At 42.2% G+C, this 19,659-nt stretch overlaps 1 protein-coding gene across 1 annotated transcript; it reads left to right on the top strand.

Moving 5' to 3' along the window:
* Positions 1-3,549: 3,549 nt before the first annotated feature.
* On the top strand, positions 3,550-19,401 carry RBP2 (retinol binding protein 2). The gene is made up of 4 exons (XM_056850073.1): positions 3,550-3,652; positions 8,274-8,452; positions 16,624-16,725; positions 19,304-19,401. The coding sequence occupies exons 1-4, from the start codon at positions 3,580-3,582 to the stop codon at positions 19,355-19,357; spliced, it is 408 nt and encodes a 135-aa protein (XP_056706051.1). The 5' UTR covers positions 3,550-3,579; the 3' UTR covers positions 19,358-19,401.
* The last annotated feature ends 258 nt before the right edge of the window (positions 19,402-19,659 follow it).

Raw genomic sequence — 19,659 nt, forward strand, 5'->3', positions numbered from 1 at the left:
ATTTTCTGCTTTTGTGATCACAAAGAAGGCCAGCTTTATTATTAGAAGGACTCATATTTTTTACATCAAATGTTTTACACACAGTTCCATATGCTGGGCATTAGGATGTGATATTGTATGTTCAGGTGCTTCCTAGCCACATAGTCTTTCTTATTACTATAATCACACCCTCTAACACAATTTTGGAAGTATCTGCCTTGTCAGTAACAGGATGACTTATTGCTTCCTTGAAGAAGGAGATAATGCTGAGGTCAGCTTTTGATTTTGTTAGAGAAGTGATGTCTTGCTATCACAGGTCTCCAAATGTAATGTTATTTTCTTGCTGCCTGCAGCTGAAAACATACTGAAGAAAAAAAGCTTTATCATAAGATGCAGACACTAGTCAGAAGATCTCCAGGGACAAATTGTAAAATAGTTAAAGCAATATGGGTATCTTCATTCAGGGAATTCAGGGAATTCTGAAATAAGGTAAAAGGCAGGAAAACCTATTAAGCCTCTAGGTAGCTTTTGACTTCGTTTACACTAAGTGAGGTATTAGAATGACTCCTTCAACAAAGTTGAATTGCTGTTACTTACACCAGTCAGAGTGTGAAGGAAAAGCTTGGTCCTTTTAATAAAAAATTGATTGTTGAGTACAGGGGGGAAAGTTGAGACTTGTCCTTTGACCTCACAGGAACACTTTCTGTCTGAGAGCCAAGTGAGATGTAATCTTGGCACCCATGATTGTTTGTTCACACCTCTGCTATATTCACATATAAAACAGATGGGTGGGTAGCCAGGTATAATGTTAGCATCAAAAAAGTTGAATGGCTCCCCCTCCTTGACTTCCCATGACTTATCACCTCAGGCACATTTCTCCAGCCACCACCTGGAAGTTGGCAACCCTAATGAATACTCAACCCAACAAATAAGTCTGCCTGTGACAGGGCCATAATGCACACATGTGTCCCCTTGCTCCCCCCCTCAAATCACAGCTGACTTATGGCGACCATATAGGGTTTTCATGGCAGGAGACATTTGGAGGTGGTGTTTGGCATTGCCTGCCTCCTGTCAGGACCCTGGTATGTCCCCTTGCTTGCATGGAACAAGGGTATTTTAGATACTTCAGTTGTGTATTTTGGATACTTCAATACTTGGGATCTTAGCCTGTGTATACCATGGTCCAGATTCATATCAACACTTGGGAAAATGAGGGGGGAAAGACTTAAACGAAAGGGTGTTTTAATAAATAGAAGAGAAGGCAAATTAATTTGTGCACTACGGTAGGGCAAAATGAAAGCTACAGAATGGAAAAATATGAAACAGAGCAAAGAGTTGAGATTGGAAGTAAGAGGGGCCAACTGTAACGCTGGGGGTAACAGGATAAGTCAAAAACCAGCTACTGGCTGCAAAACTGGGGCTCAAGGGGGAACTTTTTATACTTTTTTTGCCTGGGATAAGGAGGGAAAGGGGTGTTAGCATTAGAATGTGGGAATAATAAAATTGTGATCTTTTGATGATAAGCCAGACTCTATGCCGTAGAGGGGAATTTCATTTTGTGCACAGGAAATATCAAAATGTTCCCTTGAGGAGATTGGAAAGTTATATCTATGGCTGGGAACTTGTCATGATTGAGGACATGTCGGGTCTTTGAGATATGGAGTAAATTGCTGGAATCTGTTGTTGCTTATTGTTTTGAAGATCTGGGTTGTTAGTTGGGATGAGATTATCAGGGAAGAGGCTCTGGGGTCCTTGGGGATGGTCCTCAGAATCCCTCTTATGGTGGATATGGCATGATTGATAGAGGAGCTGCCCTGCATTCCTTTCTGCCTTAATGTGACTTACTGCTTTTTGATATCACCTTAATTCAGGCTCCATGTATCTTTTCTAGGCCCCTATTGAGAGGTACACATGTACAGAAAAAGAGGGAATGAGCCATGACAAAAATGGAGGTCCCCAGGGATGAGGGAGTGTAGCTCCCCCTTCATGTAATTTAAGGATCTGATCAATTACCCTGGTCCTCTGCCTATTCTACTCTGCAGATGGAAAATCCCCCTCAAGGCAAGGAAATGAAAATCTGCTGCCACCAGCTACTGCACAGCTGCACAGCTGTTTGACAGCCATTCAAGACAAATGGTGAAGAGCTCAGCCTATCAGAGGGTTCAATTCATGGTAATTGTGTGACTAACATGGCATGTTCGCTTATTGAACACTGCAAAGTTCACAGCATCCCTAACCAGAACCTGAACAGGTTCTACTATAGTAGAACATTCTTTTGTAGTAGTATAGTCCAGATAGAAACATGCTACTTTTTGTCATTTGAATCAACCCTAGAGTTATTTATCTGCTGTCCACACATTATTTGCCTCTCTGATAGGGTTGCCAGGTCCTTCTTTGCCACCGGCGGGAGGTTTTTGAGGCAAAGCCTGAGGAAGGCGGGATTTGGGGAGGGGAGAGACTTCAATGCCATAGAGTGCAATGGCCAAAGTGGCCCTTTTTTCCAGGTGAACTGATTGGCTGGAGATCAGTTGTAATAGCAGATCTCCAGCTAGTGCCTAGAGGTTGGCAACCCTACTCTCTGAGCCCTATCCTTCCTTTCCCTGGCTATTCCTGAGCTGAGAAGCATGTCAGCCAAGGTCATGGGCTGAAATGAAAGCCACTTTCACCAGCTGTGGCATCAGAAGGACTGCTCAGAACACCTCTTGTGCAAAATGTTTGCTCTGATAGTGTGAACTTATGCCTGAGAGAGCCACTCAATGCTTCAGCTGCTCTTTTATCAACATCTGTATCTAAATGTGCAGGACACTTTGTCGCTTAATCTCTGTTGGTTTGTTTGGGGAACCAAATGTAACATATATTTCAGTTAAAAACAAATGTTTCATTTTTCCTGCACTCAGAACTTTCATGGGATTCAAAGGGGAGTTTTGCTAACTGAAGGGAATTCTGAGTTTAAGCTTCAGGTTTAACTTACCTTTATGTAGAAGAAGAGAAAGAAGAAGAGTTGGTTTTTATACCCGATTTTCTTTACCTTAAGGAGTCTCAAACTGACTTACAATCACCTTCCCTTCCCCTCCCCGCAACAGACACCTTGTGAGGTAGGTGGGGCTGAGAGAGTTTGGAGAAAGCTGTGACTAGCCCAAGGTCACCCAGCTGGCTTCATGTGTAGGAGTGGGGAAACTAACCTGGTTCGTCAGATTAGAGTCTGCCGCTCATGTGGAAGAGTGGGGAATCAAACGTGGTTCTCCAGATTAGAGTCCGCCACTCTTAACCACTATACCATGCTGGCTCTCCAGCCATGTAGTGCATGTTTCAGAGGTATACTAAAGAAAACCTGACATTTTACAAAGGCCAGTGTAGAATCACTTTCTTTCTGGCTCCCAGCCTCAGAAATCTATTTGCTGTCAGTTGTGTTGTCCTCTTGAACCTTGATAATGAACATAAAGTTCTGTTTAGGTTATCTAGCTGACCCTTGGACTGTATTATCTTGGAAGCTGTAAACTCTGCTCAAAGAAATATAAAAAGGACAGAATTACAGCACATTCTTTTTGCAGATCTTTTTTCCATATCTGATCTGTCCTGGGGCTGGAACTCTTAGCTGCAATGCCGGCCGATTACAATGGAACATGGGAAATGGAAACGAATGAAAACTTTGAAGGTTACATGATTGCATTAGGTAAATATAAAAAGTAGATTTGATTCAGTAAGTTATGCCTTTAAACTGCTCTGATGTCGCAGTCCAATTCTAACCAGGTTAATTCATTGTTAAGCATGGAGTAGTGGTTAAGAGCGGTGGTTAGGAGCGGTGGACTCTAATCTGGAGGACTGGGTTTGATTCCCCACTCCTCCACATGAGCAGCGGACTTTAATCTGGTGAACCGGGTTGGTTTCCCCACTCCTACGCATGAAACTTGCTGGGTGACCTTGGGCTAGTCACAGTTCTCTCAGAGCTCTTTTAGCTCCACCTACCTCACAGGGTTTCTGTTGTGGGGAGGGGAAGGGAAGGTGATTGTAGGCCAGTTTGATTCTTCCTTAAGTGGTAGAGAAAGTTGGCATATAAAAACCAACTCTTCTTCACCTTCCTAGTAAGGTGTTTTTGTTGTTGTTGTTGTTTTTGGACTGCAGCTCTAGAGTTCCTGTTTGGTTTTGGATTTTGTGCATAAGAATTTTTGAATTTTGCTATATTATTCATTATATCAGCAAAAACTTGAAAACTATTAAATAAATAAGCAGGCATTCCATAGCAGAGAGGCAAAGGTGAATAATATTGTTGGGAAAAACAAATAGATCTGAATCTTGTTGATCAAAGTCTATGGGCCATTTCCTGTGCTCTCACTGGGGCATGCAACTGGAAGCACTGGTAAGCTCTCTGGGAAATGTAGGTCTTTCCACATCATCCCCATTTCAGTTGCCTCTGCATCAACAGCAGCAAGATGGCTTAAAGATTCCACACAGCCCATGTCCCACCATTGTCCCTGCATGTTCCATGAGTGCATTTGGACCTCCAAACAAGCAGTGAATTGATGCACTAATTATTAGAGGAAGATGTTTGTAACAGTAAGATTGAGCAGCCACCCTTCCAACATGTGTTATTAAAATGAAAGCTTTTCCTGTATAAATATTACAGAAGGATGACCACACACACACAGCCCCAGCATTTAATTCATGCCAAAATGGCTCAAGCAACATTTTGGCTATGGGATTCTGTTTAAGCTGCTGCCTGCAATTGTGTCATAACGTCCCTGCAACACATCATCTAAAGAGCATACCTAAGCTATTATTTGCTCATTTAGCAAATGAAAGTCAGCAGTCCTAGGCTACAAATGAGGATGCAAATCTGTGATCAGATACTTAATATGCACATTCTTATTTTTAAAACAATTAACCCTGGTTATAGAATGGATATCTATTAGGTCTATGATACTGGAAAACGTGTTTTTTTAAATATATGTGTGAATATATCTTTCAATGTCAATATGTTTATTTTATATATTTTATTTATTATTAAATGTATACCCTGCCCTCCACGGCACTGCCGGGCTTAGGGCTGCTTCCTTAGGTAGAGCTATAGCAACGTTAAAACATACAGTAAAAGCTTAAAACCCCAGTTAACAGGGGGGGCATCCTATCTCAATGGCCAGCTCCCAAGAATGTCCTCGCCAAGGAGTTGATCAGGCAGCCAAACTCCTCCAATGCCCACCAGCCTAAGCTGGGGAAGACACCAACAATGGGCATGGGAAAAGGAACAGGAAAGGGTAGGAAAAGATAGGAAGGGTAGAAAAAGGGAAGAAGAGGGGAGGAAGGAAAAGGGCAAAGGGAGCAGAGAGGCTAGCCAGTCTATGTACTGTCGCTGCCCTCTACTATATGCCTGGCAGAACATCTCCATTTTACATGCCCTGCAGAACTAAGTTAAGTTCCACAGGGCATGGGTCTCATTGGACAGAGAGTTCTACCAAGCTGGGGCCAGTGCCGAAAAGGCCCTGGCCCTGGTTGAGGACAAACAGATGGTTCTAGGGCCAGGAACCACCAGCAAGGTGTTGTTAAAAGGTAAAGGTCCCCTGTTCAAGCACCAGGTCATTCCTGACCCATGGGGTGACGTCACAGCCCGACGTTTTCTAGGCAGACTTTGTTTGCGGGGTGATTTGCCAGTGCCTTCCCCAGTCATCTTCCCTTTACCCCCAGCAAGCTGGGTACTCATTTTACCAACCTCGGAAGGATAAAAGGCTGAGTCGAACTTGAGCCAGCTACCTGAAACTGACTTCCGTCGAGATCGAACTCAGGTCATGAGCAGAGCTTTTGACTGCAGTACTGCAGCTTAGCACTCTGCGCCACGGGGCTCTTCGAAAGGTGTTTTTACCTGGCTAAAAATATGAAGCAGAGAATAGGAATAAATGGTCCATTTTGAAGAAATATGTGTGGTATTTCCTGCGCAAAAATGTTCATAGCACCTCATAACATGGCCAGTACCTGCTGTATTTTTCTCACAGACTCTTTGAATCGCACATGCTCTCCTTTTGATATTATCTTTTAGTGCAGTTGGTGACATTTATCTATTTGCATCATGAACAGAATTTTAAAAATTGAGGAGATTTATGGTGTGCACAATTACAAAAGGAGAAGAGATCATCTTGGTCTGGTTTCCTTCCTTATATTTCATTAGAAGGTATTAGAATTTGTCTAGACAAGTTCATCAACAGTAACAGGTATTAGACATGATTCTCATGAACACACTATCAAGCTTATGACATCTCAAAATGTCTGCAAACCAGAAACTTGAGAACATAAGAAAAGCCCTGCTATATCAGACGAAGGCCCATCAAGTCCAGCAGTCTGTTCACACAGTGGCCAACCAGGTGCCTCTAGGAAGCCCCCAAATAAGACCACTGCATTAACATCCTGCCTGTGTTTCACAGCACCTGATATAATAGGCATGCTCTTCTGATTCTGTAGAGAATAGGTATACAACCAGAGCCACACTGTCCTGCCCACTTTCTTTCTGGCAGTTGATACTTATCTTGTCTGGGGTCTAAAGCTAAACCAAATAGGCCATTGAAATGGCTCAGGAAAGCTTTCATAGTAATATTTTAAAATATTGACATCTGTCCTCCAACAAGGCCCATTCACACATACCACCCCCTATGATCTGGTGACAGGGATGCCAGCCTCCAGGTGGGACCTGGGGATCCCTGGGAATTACACCTCATTTCCAGGCCACAGAGATCAGTTCCTCAGGAGAAAACGGATGCTTTGGAGGGTGGACTCTATGGCATTGTATTCCACTGAGGTCCCTGTCCTCCCCAAGCACCATCCCCAAATCTCCTGGAGTTTCCCAGCCTGGAACTGGCAATCCCATTCCCCGCCAGTGGCAGCCATATCTGGTGATGTTATATATGAATACTAGGTCTGTGTGGGTATTTAGCCATCACTCCCTTCCACCAATGCAATAACCATGTATATATCGCAACTGTGTGAGATTGCAGCAGCTCCCATATCACTAGTGATATGTGCAAATGTGGCCTTGGGTCTGGTCCATATTTAGGGAGATTTTGGGGGCAGAGCCTGAGGAGGGTGAGCTTTGGGGAGGGGAGGGACTTTAATGTCATAGAGTCCAATTGCCAGAATGGCCATTTTCTCCAAGTGATCTGATGTCTATCGGCTGGAGATCAGTTGTAATGGCAGGAGATCTCCAGCTAGTATTTGGAGGTTGGCAACCCTATCAATATTGTATCAGGCATTTGGTATCTACCATGTTTGTAAGATCAGGTTCTAGCTGCTAGGACAAACTGAGGAGAGGAGACAAGTGTTGAGTTTGTAGCACAGGCAAAGAGCCAAAACCAAGTTCTCTCTCCATAACACTGAAGCAAAGGCAGGATACAATTGTGCTGGGCAAATCAGGAAATACAGTACTTCTTCACAACACTCAAAACTTGGGAGGGGTCTCATGGTCACAGGAGGTAGTGATAACTAAATGGAACGTTTGTGTGCAGAGGCAGTATACCTCTGAATGCGAGAGGGAAACAACAAGGGACAGTTATGACCCAAACTGTGGGCCTTATGGAGCCTCTGGTTGGGTTAGGGTTGCCAGCTCTGGGTTGGGAATTACCTGGAGATTTTGGGAGTGGAGCCGGAGGAGGGTGGGGTTTGGAGAAGGGAGGGACTTCAATGCCATAGAGTTCAATGGCCAAAGTGGCCCTTTTCTCCAGGGGATTTTGAGCTCTATCACCTGGAGATCAGTTGTAATAGCGGGAGAGCTCCAGCCACCACCTGGAGGTTTGGTAGTCATAACTAGTGCCCCAAAGAAGACTGTGAAATTAAAAAATTGAGCACTTATGGCATAAAAAAGCTGTTAAGCCTGTTTCAGAGTAGTGCAACCTTTATCTAGGTCCTTGACACTTGTAAAATACAGTGTGTAGCCAGCTAGCAAGGGAGTGCCTTGCCGCTGTACAATTGTTAACAAGTATCACAATTTACAATTTTTTCACAATAAAGTGGCTTTTCAATATTTATGGTATATAACACAACACAATAGAAATGTCCATAGAGGTCACCAACAATGGGGTTCTGGTATTTTATCCCATTTCGCGTCTGCTTCTTGGGTCGTGGCGATCCTATGTTGATTGTTCCGACTGGAACTTTTGTTCCGTTCGTACAGTGTATCCAGTCATCCATTAGAAGCAGGAAGTCATACCCCTCCAGGTCCACATATCTCTTTGGACTGTAACCTTATTGTTGGGGAATTTAAGTTTAAATGTAGTAGGGTAAATTATTAACAGGAATGTTTCTTGGGGTGTTTACAGGCATTAATTTTGCGACACGTAAGATTGCAAACCACCTGAAACAGACAAAAGAAATCATCCAGGAAGGAGACAATTTCAAGACAAAAACACTGAGTACTTTCAGGAACTATGAAGTGAATTACACCATAGGCGAAGAATTTGAAGAGCACACCAAGGGGCTTGACAACCGAGTGGTGAAGGTAGAAACCTATGATTTGTTTTCCATTTACGCAGCAGTCAACACCGGCACCTGACAGTTCTCCCCCCCCCCCAAAAAAAAGGTTGAAAGCAAATTATAAATGTTAAAGAAATGTTTGTTTATAAAGAAGCTGTGATTTGCATTCCAGAAACAGGATGTTCTTCTATTGCAAGTATTTATTTTATATGTAAATGATGACAATTTTTCAGGCTTGTGACAGCAAGATGGAATTACTTTTTCATCGGCTTTCCATCTTCAGAGGCTCATGCACCTTCTGTTGATAGTCGGAGGCTCTCTCTCACAGGTCCCCACAGGCAAAAGCCTGTTCCTCTGTACAGGGGAAGTAACTGCTGAGTGATTCACCCTTCTGGGCTGCTATTAAAAAAACTATTGCACCTGTGGTAGTAAGTTTTTCATTTCTGCCGATGGTTTCCTCCCTACAGTTCCGTGCTTGTGGTGAACTGGTGTTCTGCCTTCTACACCAGGAGCACACTTCGAATTTTGCATATTCAATACATCTGATGACCTATGCACAGGGGTGAAGTAACTTTTTAAAGGTTGCTATATAGGACAACTTGTGAGCGCTGGCTCAGAATTCAGTCCATTCCCTGGGAGATCCATCCCTTTATTTCACATGTGGCAAAACAATACACAACAATGCAATTCATTGTAAAAATGTTCTGGAAACTCACATGCACAGCATAATGTTGGATTTTACATCATCATATGTACATCACATGGGCATCATAATTGTTCTTGGAGAGGGGACGTGTCTCCATGGTAGAACATCGGCTTGGCATGCAGAAAGTCCCAGGTTCAATCCCTGACACCTTCAGTCACCGTAAAAGATCTAGCAGTAAGTGATCTGAAAGACCTCTTCCTGAGGCCTTGGACAGCCACTGCCTGTCTCAGTAGACAATGCTGACTTTGATGGACCAGGGGTCAGTATTAAGGCAGTTTTATGTATTCGTGTGTATTCTGTGAACCCATGGCTTCATTACTGAAGGCCATGTTTAGCTAAGGCCATTACATGTTGTTGCATTATCTTTTTAACCATCACCCCCCCCCCCTTTTACAGCATGCTGCCGCTGGATCAACTGTTTGAAGGTGGAGATTGGTAGGAAGGGCTACTTTATTTTTCCCCATTGCCCCATTTTCCTTCTGAAAATTGGAATCTCCAATCTGCTTTTGGCTCCCCTGAGAAACTTTTACAAATAACCCACCTCCCCCTAGCACAAGTTCAACTGCATTTGATCAATAAGAAAAACTTGAGTCATGAACTTACACTTAACAGTTCTGGCCTCAGTTGCCCTGTCCATGGCTCCCCAATATGTGAATCCATGTTTACACAGATCTACATGTGAATTTCCAGAATTGTTTTTAAGTACCTTTTATGGGCAAGTTTTGTAACATTTGAAGCAGACCCAAAACTTCCTAGCATAGGTTGCACAGAGAAAGACAAACTAAACATCTGTAGTATTTACAGCTACATATATATTTCCTGCAAATTCCTACTCAAAAATGCCTTCCATGCTGAGAAATATTGTTAATGTGTGAAGCGGTACTTTTGCTTTAGCCTGTGGGGTCAGCTTTCTGTAGTTTCCAGTTCCCTTCCTTCATACCTTTGAATACTTTATTTCTTATCTATGTTAACTGGATGCAACCTGGTATAAGCCTTCTGCTCCCCTCCTTATATAAGCCTGATAGTTAAGAGCCACTTAGGAAGATTGGGAGGAATAGCCCTCTCTATTTTATATCATCTATGATTTTGCCTAGTTATTATGCCATATCAAAAGACAACCACACAAAATGTACTAAAACTATCACATGAGATGCCATTGCCAATTTAATCTTGGACATCCAAGATTATTCCTGTGGCCTGTCATCCCTGAACCTCACCTTCTTCTCAAACATAACTGGGGCTCAGCTTGGAGTCTCATTCTCAGTGCTCCACTTCCTTAATGAGCAACTACTTCTAGAACTTATTTTCATTGCCATGACCTTGGAAAACTGCATTTGCTACATATCATTTCCACCCAGAACAGTTTCAGGGTGATCTCTGTTCTTGCACAGCCCTTGAATAATCACCACTTGATGGTTATACTTGGTCCAGTCAATTTACTGTAAATTGCAGCTGCTGAGCCCATTTCTCAAGGATGAGATGACCTCCGTAGGGAATAAAATCCAGGATACATTATGAAAGGACCCGAACTTAGCTTTCCCCCTCTTCTATGAGATTCTCATTCACACAGACAAGGAAAGGTTTAATAGTCTGTATTAAAATATTATTTTATGTTATTGTATCTGAGAAATATGGATGAAAATCAAAGCAATTATCAGAGAGGCAAAACAACTTCAAGAAAGCGTAATGGTGCTTCAAGATTATATATAAGAGTTAGGGGATCAGGAAAATGAATCACTGAATTATGTAACTAAACACATGAGAAGACAAGAGGAAGAGGAAGAAGAAGAGAAGAGAAGAGGAGGAGGAGGAGGCTTTTATATCCTGACTTTCTCTATATCAAGCAGTCTCAAACCCACTTACAATCACCTTTCCCCACAACAGGCACCTTGTGAGGTAGGTGGGGAAGAAGAGTTGGTTTTTATATGCCAGCTTTTTCTACCACTTAAGGAAGAATCAAACCAGCTTACAATCACCTTCCCTTCCCCTCCCCACAACAGGCACCTTGTGAGGTAGGAGAGGCAGAACTGTGACTGGCCCAAGGTCACCCAGCAGGCTTCATTTGGAGGAGTGGGGAAACCAACCTACTTCACCACTCATGTGGAGGAATGAGAGGAATCAAACCCAGTTCTCCAGATTAGAGTCCACCCCTCCTAACCGCTGCACCATGCTGGCTCTCAGTCTTTGGTGCCCAGTCTTCAAAGTATGAAAGTGATTAAACAAGTTGGCAACAGATCATATCTATAATCGGGGCAGGCACTGCTATAGAGCTGCTGGGGCCACAGGTGGGTCCACCACTGACCAAGCCGCATCCCCCCTTACTCCTGACCCACCCACCCCTCAGAGCCTGTTGCTCATTCTCTCAACTTCCTCAGGGCCAAACATGGACAGCACCAACATCCAGCTCCAATGGCATCACGCAGCTGTTGCTTCTTCTTCTTCTCTGCTGCCCAGAACAGCTGGAGGAGGCGTTATACAGTGCTACCACTACAGGCAGCAGTGGTCCACGGGCACACATTTGAATGTCAAGGACCCCCTGCCCAACCTTGGAGCCAGCCACAGTAGATAATGGTCTGGAAAGAGACCATCTGCAGGGTGAAAAAGCTCTTGCAGTCCGAAAGTACTTTCATTTAAGCTACAGACATTAAAATGTTATATTTATTATAGTGCACTTCTTTAAATTCTGTGGCCCAAGTCACAGTTTGTTTCTCTACTCCTTCACAGTTCTCCTCCCTCACAGTTTGCTTCTCTACTCATAAATAACCATCTGGCCAATTTTTTGTGTTTTGACTAGTTTATATTTTGGCAGCCTTGAACTGCTTATGTTCTGTACTATACATCTACACCTCTGCAATCAGCTACAAATAGAGGTGCTAGAAAGAGCTTTAATGCATATTGTAAGTGCAACCTGTTATGGAAAAGCTTTTTTCCTGTGGTTTTGCTTTTGCCTTCTGTAGCTGACATTGTGAATTGGCTACATATGGGGGCTATTGGGATTTCTGTCGAGGGCATCAGTCAGTCCCATAAAATATACTTGTCAAATACAGAATCAGTTTTCATTTTGTATCACTGATATGAAGTTGCTGTTAACCATCACGCCATTGGTCCATCTAGCCCAATATTGTATATTCTGACCTTCAGGCATCAAAAGGCCTTTTCCAGCACCTGTAACCTGTTTAACTGTAGATGCCAGGGATTGAACCTGGGACCTTCTGCATGCAAAATGTGTACTCTGCTACTGAGCCATAGCCTTTACCTTCAGTTTCACCTATGGATTAAAGTGAAAAGGGATTAGGGGAGGCTCCTCAGTCCAGGAGTACACATGAAGCTGCCTTATACTGAATCAGACCCTTGGTCCATCAAAGTCAGTATTGTCTACTCAGACCGGCTGCGGCTCTCCAGGGTCTCAGGTGGAGGTCTTTCACATCACCTACTTGCCGGGTCTCTTTAACTGGAGATGCTGGGGATTGGACCTGGGACCTTCTGCATGCCAAGCAGATGCTCTACCACTGAACCACGGCCCCTTTCCAAAATGAGTAAGATCTCATTTTGTAATGATCAACTGTGCAATGTGTAGCTTGTTGCCTAAGGCTAATTGTTCTTCCTGATTCCAACCAGAGTTTTAACTGCTCTAATGTACACTGTAACTACATTAGTCTACATCTCTAGAACCAAATGGCAAACATTGCTGTCTCCTAATTATGTTTTTCTCCCAAAGAGAGCAGACTTATATATACTTATTTGCTACTTATATCCAACATCTTTATTGTCATTTGTGACCTTTCTATGCCCTGACATTGCAGGATGGTCCTTATGCTTCTGTCAGAGTCATCCTTTACCAGCCCTGTCTATGAACAAAAGTGCCTCCCCACTGAACTTTCTGCAACCTCAATTTTCTCCTCCTATCTTTCCACTGTTATCTGCTCGAAAGAAGAAAAAGCAGCTCATTTCTCTTATAATCCTATCTTATCTCTTATCAGGATGATTTCTGCCCAATATGCCTCACCACCACATGCTGTTTTTGCAAAAGAAGCAGGAATTAATTATTTCAAGGAAGCCATTGTGTATCTCTATGGCTTTCAATCCACAGATGTAGGATATTTCTAGACACTCACAGGAGCTGTAGTGAAGTCCGCACAGGAAAGAAAGAAAGAAAGAAAGAAAGAAAGAAAGAAAGAAAGAAAGAAAGAAAGAAAGAAAGAAAGAAAGAAAGAGAGAGAGAGAGAAAGAAAGAAAGAAAGAAAGAAAGAAAGAAAGAAAGAAAAAGAAAGAAAGAAAGAAAGAAAGAAAGAAAGAAAGAAAGAAAGAAAGAAAGAAAGATTGTCAGTATCCTGTCACTTATGTGCAGATTTTCCCATGATCCTCTCCATTGCTGCAGCTCTCTTTGACCTATGGAAAAATGACTCCTGGGGTCACAGGATTCATGAAGAGGAATAGCAGTGAGAGTCAGCCGGTTGGAGTGAGGAGGGACGAGGGAATGAAGTTGCCTCCCCTTCCACAGTGGAGCTGCACTTGCAGAAGAGGGAGGAGCGATTTCAACTCCTTGCCCCTCCTCATTCCATCCCCTATAAGCCCTGCAACGTTTCCTCCATGCAAGTCCCATGTACCTGGATTGATACTTCCAGGGGTCACAAAGAGTTGCAGCAATGGAGATGAATGCGGGAGAATTACACTTTCTGCACAGAGAGTGGTAGGATACTGCCCACTCAGTGCCAGCGTCAGCAGTGGGCAGGGTTGGACACATGCCGAAGACTACACCTGATGTGAAATAATGTAATGTGTTTTTTCCCCTCACACTGTGAACTTCATGCCACAGTAAAGCAGGGAATGGCAGCTTTATTAATTTATGGTGATGGATGCTAAGCTATTACCAGGGTGCCAAAGCACAATTTGTGCACTGTAATAACACACACTCCCCTTCTTTTTGTTAACAGCAAATCAGTGGACATCAAGGAGAGGGTATTTTTTAAAAAATTCAGTATGTCACAGATACAACAGGAAAAGATCTTACAAGACTTGTGCTGGACAAGGTGACAGAAAAGTATAGATGGTTGGTGTCTAATATTTGTGGCCAATGCTATGATAATAGTGCCAAAGGAGTGCAAGCCATGGTTTTAGAAAAAAAAGTCCTCAGGCTTTCTTTGCCTCTTGCTCTCCCCACAACTGGAATCTTGTGCTAGTGCATGCTGCAGACAGTTCTGGTGAGGCAAAGGGATTTTTTTTTTTGTAATATCCATGTGTTAACTGCTATCATGTCGTTTCTGACTTACGTAACATTCCATCACGTATGTATGTTTCTGGAGCAACAAAATGCTGGGAAGCGGCCTCACAACATTTACCAAAACGGATCCTGAAAGCTCTGTCTCAGACATCTTGTTGGAGTAGATGGAGTAGATGCAGTTACAACTAGGTGATGCATTAAAGGTGCTTTCTCATGGTATGCCTCTTGATTATTATAAGTAAACAAAGTAAAAAAAAAATACCTAGCCATATTTGTACCCAATTAGGGCCCTCAAGGCAATGAAGAGTTTTTTAAAAAGATACTAAAACAATTTTAAAAACAAGACATATGTATTTTTAAAAAAAGGTAAAGGTAGTCCCCTGTGCAAGCACCTGGTCAAGGACCCATGGGGTGACGTCACATCCCGACATTTACTAGGCAGACTATGTTTACAGGGTGGTTTTCCATTGCCTTCCCCAGTCGTCTTTACCCCCAGCAAGCTGGGCACTCATTTTACCAACCTTGGAAGGATGGAAGGCTTGGGCCAACCTTGAGCTGGCTACCTGAAACTGACTTCTGTTGGGATCGAACTCAGGTCATGAGAAGAGCTTTTTGATTGCAGTACTGTAGCTTACCACAGGGCTGCATATGTGTATAGAACCAACAATTAACGATTTGTCGAAGGCTTTAACGATTTGGATTGTGATCTTTATTGGAGGATTAAATTAGCAGTATCAAAGATGTTACTCTTGCTTTAAAAAACTGAGCGATCCATTTCTCAATATTAAAAAATAAGTAGTTTTCTTGTATTACCTATGGCTCCTTTGATCCTGTGTTGAGTTATAAAATTAAGTTCCCTTGTCTCTGCTGGATGGTTGCAAAGACAAATCTTCAGTATGGAGGGATTGTTCAACTGCTTAGGCATTTTGGAAGGATGTGGATTGGCCTCCTCACTTTCAACGATGAGAGGGGAGAAATTTTTCCTTGTAGTCCTTTTCATTTATTCTGATGGCAGATTCTTGTTGCTGAAGCACAAGCTACAAATTATGAAGATAAATCATTAAGTGATCTCCTTACCCCCCCCCCCCACATACACACACACCACCAGACATTGCAACCACAGGATGGGGTGGGCAGGAGCCTGCTACTTTGACTGGGGAAGCAACTGGTGATGTATAGCTCTTTCCTCTATGCCATTTTCCCATTCTACGTCCAACCCTCCCAAGTTGACATTTGTTCCTGAGGGCAGAAATTACAAGCACGATATGGGTGTCTGTATTTTTACCCATGGAGCTTGAGGGAGGCAATGACAATCATGTAGGGGAAAGACGCTCCACAGATCCAGTTTTATTCAAGTCCAGCAGCACCTTAAAGCCTAACAAGATTTTGGGGGTTTAAGCTTTCGAGAGTTAACACTTCCTTCATTACCTAATTTTGTATGGCGTATACCCCCCACCCAAATCTTGTTAATCTCTAAGGTGCTACTGCACTCCAATCCAGTTGTTCTACTGCAGACCAACATAGCTATCCTCTGAAACAGATCCTGTTGAATCCAATGGAAGTTCTGGGTGCATGAAGAATTCAACATCCTGTATTTACCCCCCCCCCCAAAAAAAAAGTGTTAGGTGACACCCATGAATCTTCTAGTGTAGCATCAGAGGATATTTCCAGAGGCTGTCCAAGTTTTAGGAGACACATTGGATTGTATGAGAAGCACACAACCCCAAAATCCAAGCTGCTCACACTCAGAAGTCAGTTCACTTCAGCGGGGCTTTACTCCCTGGAAAGCATTCCTAGGGCTGCAGCCTTAAGAATCTCTCCACATCTGAAACAGAAGTGTGTTGGGTATTTGATGTGGAAACAGTTAAAATGATGCATGGCTTCCCCCCTGCTGTGCTTTATAATGCTTTCGATACTTTCTTTTAAAAGTGAACAGAACAATGCAGATTTCAGATCTCGACTACTCTTTTTGTTGGCAAACTCCATCATAAATTCACTTTATCTAATTCTCTTCTTTTGTGTGTACATTATGGATCATTGTGTCAGGAGAAATAGCAGTGAATTGGAAACATAAACCACTTTAACTGACGCGGCTGGTTTCCAACTTGGATTTGAAGGACTGGGTGAGGGAGGGGGAGAGAGCGAGAGCGTTGTCTGCTATTGCTTTCCCCCTGGCAATACACTACACCTGTGTCACCTCGGTTGCAGTTTGTTGGGAGACTTTCACATTTCTTGGATCTTATTGAATGTTATCGTTTGATCCTTGCAGACACTAGTGAGCTGGGATGGTGATAAACTAGTCTCTATCCAGAAAGGTGAAAAGAAAAATAGAGGCTGGAAACATTGGATTGAAGGAGACAAACTGCACCTGGTAAGAGCTGAAATCACTGATGCAGGATATTGCAAAGCCTGCTCTGCAGCAAAGTTCTATAACTTTTTGAAGGATGTTTCATAGTCTTTGCTCATTTGGCAGTGATGTCTACGTGCCTGCTGCTTATTTTGAAGCTGCTTCTGCTCTGCAATTCTCTCTGCTTTCCATATTTATAACAGATTTGAATCTGCCACATCTCAGCCAATGTACTTCTGTAGATAGTTTGGATTTGGGCAGCCCAAGTTCACATCCCTGTCCAGACAAATCCGAAATTCATAACACAACTCCCTGGTTTGTTTGTCTGTTTTTGACCTTGTCTCAGTCCAACTTATCTCACAAAGTTGTCTGGATAAAATAAAATAGCTCCATGTATGCTGCCCTGAACTTTTTGCAGAGAGAGTAGGATAAAATGTCAAATAAATAAATAACCCAAGTTCCCATTAAGATATTCTTGCAAGAAACAATATTCTCAGCAGAAAGAATCTCCAGTATTTCCAGTGTAGCACGAATGAATGCCATTTGCTCTTTTACTCAGTCGTTAAAGTGTGTACCCTGCAGGGTTATGGAGAGAAAAAATCAGTAAATTTCGGGTTCAGGTTTATTGGGACTGATTTTTTTCGGTAAACCCAGAAAAAGCTGAATACCCACACTGGTAAAGGGGTATTTGGCTTTATTTCCATTTTTCCAAGAAAAAAATTAGGCCCACTTTAGTCTAAGGGGATTTTTTCCCGAAGTTCCTGTGGGGGCATTATTGGAGGTAGAGTTCCCAAATTTTCAGGGTAGCTTCAAGGGACTCTCCTTGGATGAACCCTGACGTTTGGTGAAGATTGGGTCAGGGGGGTCCAATTTTATGGGGTCCCAAAGGGGTCACTCCCTCTCTTCTCTAAAGAAAAGCATGGTAAAGTTTGCAATGATTTTCTATGGAAGAGGGGTTCAACCCCTTTGGGACTCCATAAAATTAGACCCCCTTACCCAAACTTTACCAAGCTTTAGGGTTCATGCAAGGAAAGTCCCTTGCACCTACGCTGCAAATTTAGTGACTCTACCTCAAAAAATGCCCCCCCCCAAGGATAATTTTAAAAGTACTTACTTTTCATAGTCTGTAATGGCCACTTCCTCACCAAAGAATTGTGGGAAAACTCAGTTTCCCATGAATGCTTGCAATGGGCCTGCACAAAGCTTTTCTTGCACCATTTCCCTCAACAAAGTGTATGCATTTTCATGTGCATTATATGGATAAATACTATATAAATTATATAATAATCTGTACTATATAGATCTGTAGTACAAACAAATCTACAAAACTAATAGCAAAATGCTCAGAACTGAATCAATTGAAATATAGATGAATATAAAGAGAAATGAATTGAGCATTCATTCATCCCTACGTGGATTGGCAAATCCCCTGCACTGTTATATAAATACCGAGTTTAGTAGTATGAACCTCTTTTTTCTTTTTTTGTACAGCTGTAACATACCCTAATATTCTCCAAACTTCAAAGGTGTCTTCTTTTTAAAAAAAGGAGTTTCCCTGCTAGAAATACAGAGATCACTGTATGATTCTCTGGATTATGTCCATTATCTCTTTTATTTTGGTTTGTGGCCTGAATGATTAGTCATTATGCCCATTTTACAGATCAAGAACTATGAGTTAGTGAGTTACCCAGAGATGACTCAGTTGTGAAATGAAGCAATTGAATAATAGCACAAAATCCTATATACTGATATTTAAATGATGCTCTTCTTAGACCACGCCCTTTGTGGCTGCAGTATCCTCCTTCTGTTTTCATTGTTGTGAACTGGGATGGCATAATTCAGTTCAAAACAGAATTGACTATTTGCAACCACAAAGGGACCAATAGAACAGGGCAGGGGATTAATTTCACACCCTCACAACAATAAGTTGGAAAGTACCTATCTATACTCTGGTCTTAAAGGTTTTTGTGATCGTAAAATTCCACTTTCAACTTTTAGCAGTCAATAAGATGAATAAAAATACGACTCAGTTGATTTCATCCCAGAAGAAACCAGTATCTTACCCTGCTCCAAGGCAGGCTTACTTTCTTTTATTGCAAAACAAATTCAAAATTTGTCAATAATCTCATTGGCCAGATTTGTAATGGTCGGTAGAACATTCTAAGTTAAGATCCACGTTGTGTAAATACTGGCAGAGAAACCTATTGACAAAGTGTTACAGTTACCTCCTGTTATCTTTAAAGCTTTTCCTTCTTGCCTTTTGCAATTTCCTTGTTGCTTCAGTGAGTTTAATAAATTACAGTATGTTGGTTAATAATAGACTATGCAACATCCCGCCGTTACAGAGCAATTTCCATGCATTTTTCATTTTTATCCGTTTTGAAACTCAATTCAAGTGTCAAAATCTAATTACTCCAACCTGTAGTGCTTGCTGGCTGATTGGCTACGTAAAATACACTGCTCTTTTCCCTTTAATAGCCCAAGTCCATTGTTAATGCGTTGGCTCAGCTGTTTATCTACAAGTTTTGGAGTTTCTGAGCTGCTGACTGTAAGAAACACAAATGGGAACGCCAGGAGCTTATCAATTGTTTTATTGTTATAGGAGCTGACGTGCGAAGACCAGGTGTGTCATCAAGTATTTAAGAAGAAAAAATAAATGGATCAGAACCCTGTCCAGCTGCACACTGTATAATTATGTTGTTTGCTGTGTTAAATTAAATTTAAAAAAACACCTGACACTACTGGAGAGCTGCTGTTTTGTATTGTATTTTTAATGACGAGAAAACTTCTGTTTTTTTAAAAAAAAATCAGGCAAGCACTCAAACTTCCTTTTGAAAAAGCACTCTGCTGCTTTCCAGATAGGAGTTTAATGAAGTTAATCTTGTTAATCATCTACTTTCTTTCTCAAACCTTGGTAAATTTTTCCAGCACCACAGACGGGAAAATCCTGTAGCAACA

The sequence above is a fragment of the Euleptes europaea genome, chromosome 5 (assembly GCF_029931775.1).
Source record: "Euleptes europaea isolate rEulEur1 chromosome 5, rEulEur1.hap1, whole genome shotgun sequence".
Lineage (NCBI taxonomy): Eukaryota > Metazoa > Chordata > Lepidosauria > Squamata > Sphaerodactylidae > Euleptes > Euleptes europaea.

Excerpts from the sequence above, each read along its gene's own strand:
- RBP2 (XM_056850073.1), top strand. The coding sequence starts at position 3,580 with ATGCCGGCCGATTACAATGGAACATGGGAAATGGAAACGAATGAAAAC. Across the intron at positions 8,453-16,623 it reads TTGACAACCGAGTGGTGAAG|ACACTAGTGAGCTGGGATGG; the intron begins GTAGAAACCTAT and ends TGATCCTTGCAG. Across the intron at positions 16,726-19,303 it reads AAGGAGACAAACTGCACCTG|GAGCTGACGTGCGAAGACCA; the intron begins GTAAGAGCTGAA and ends TTATTGTTATAG.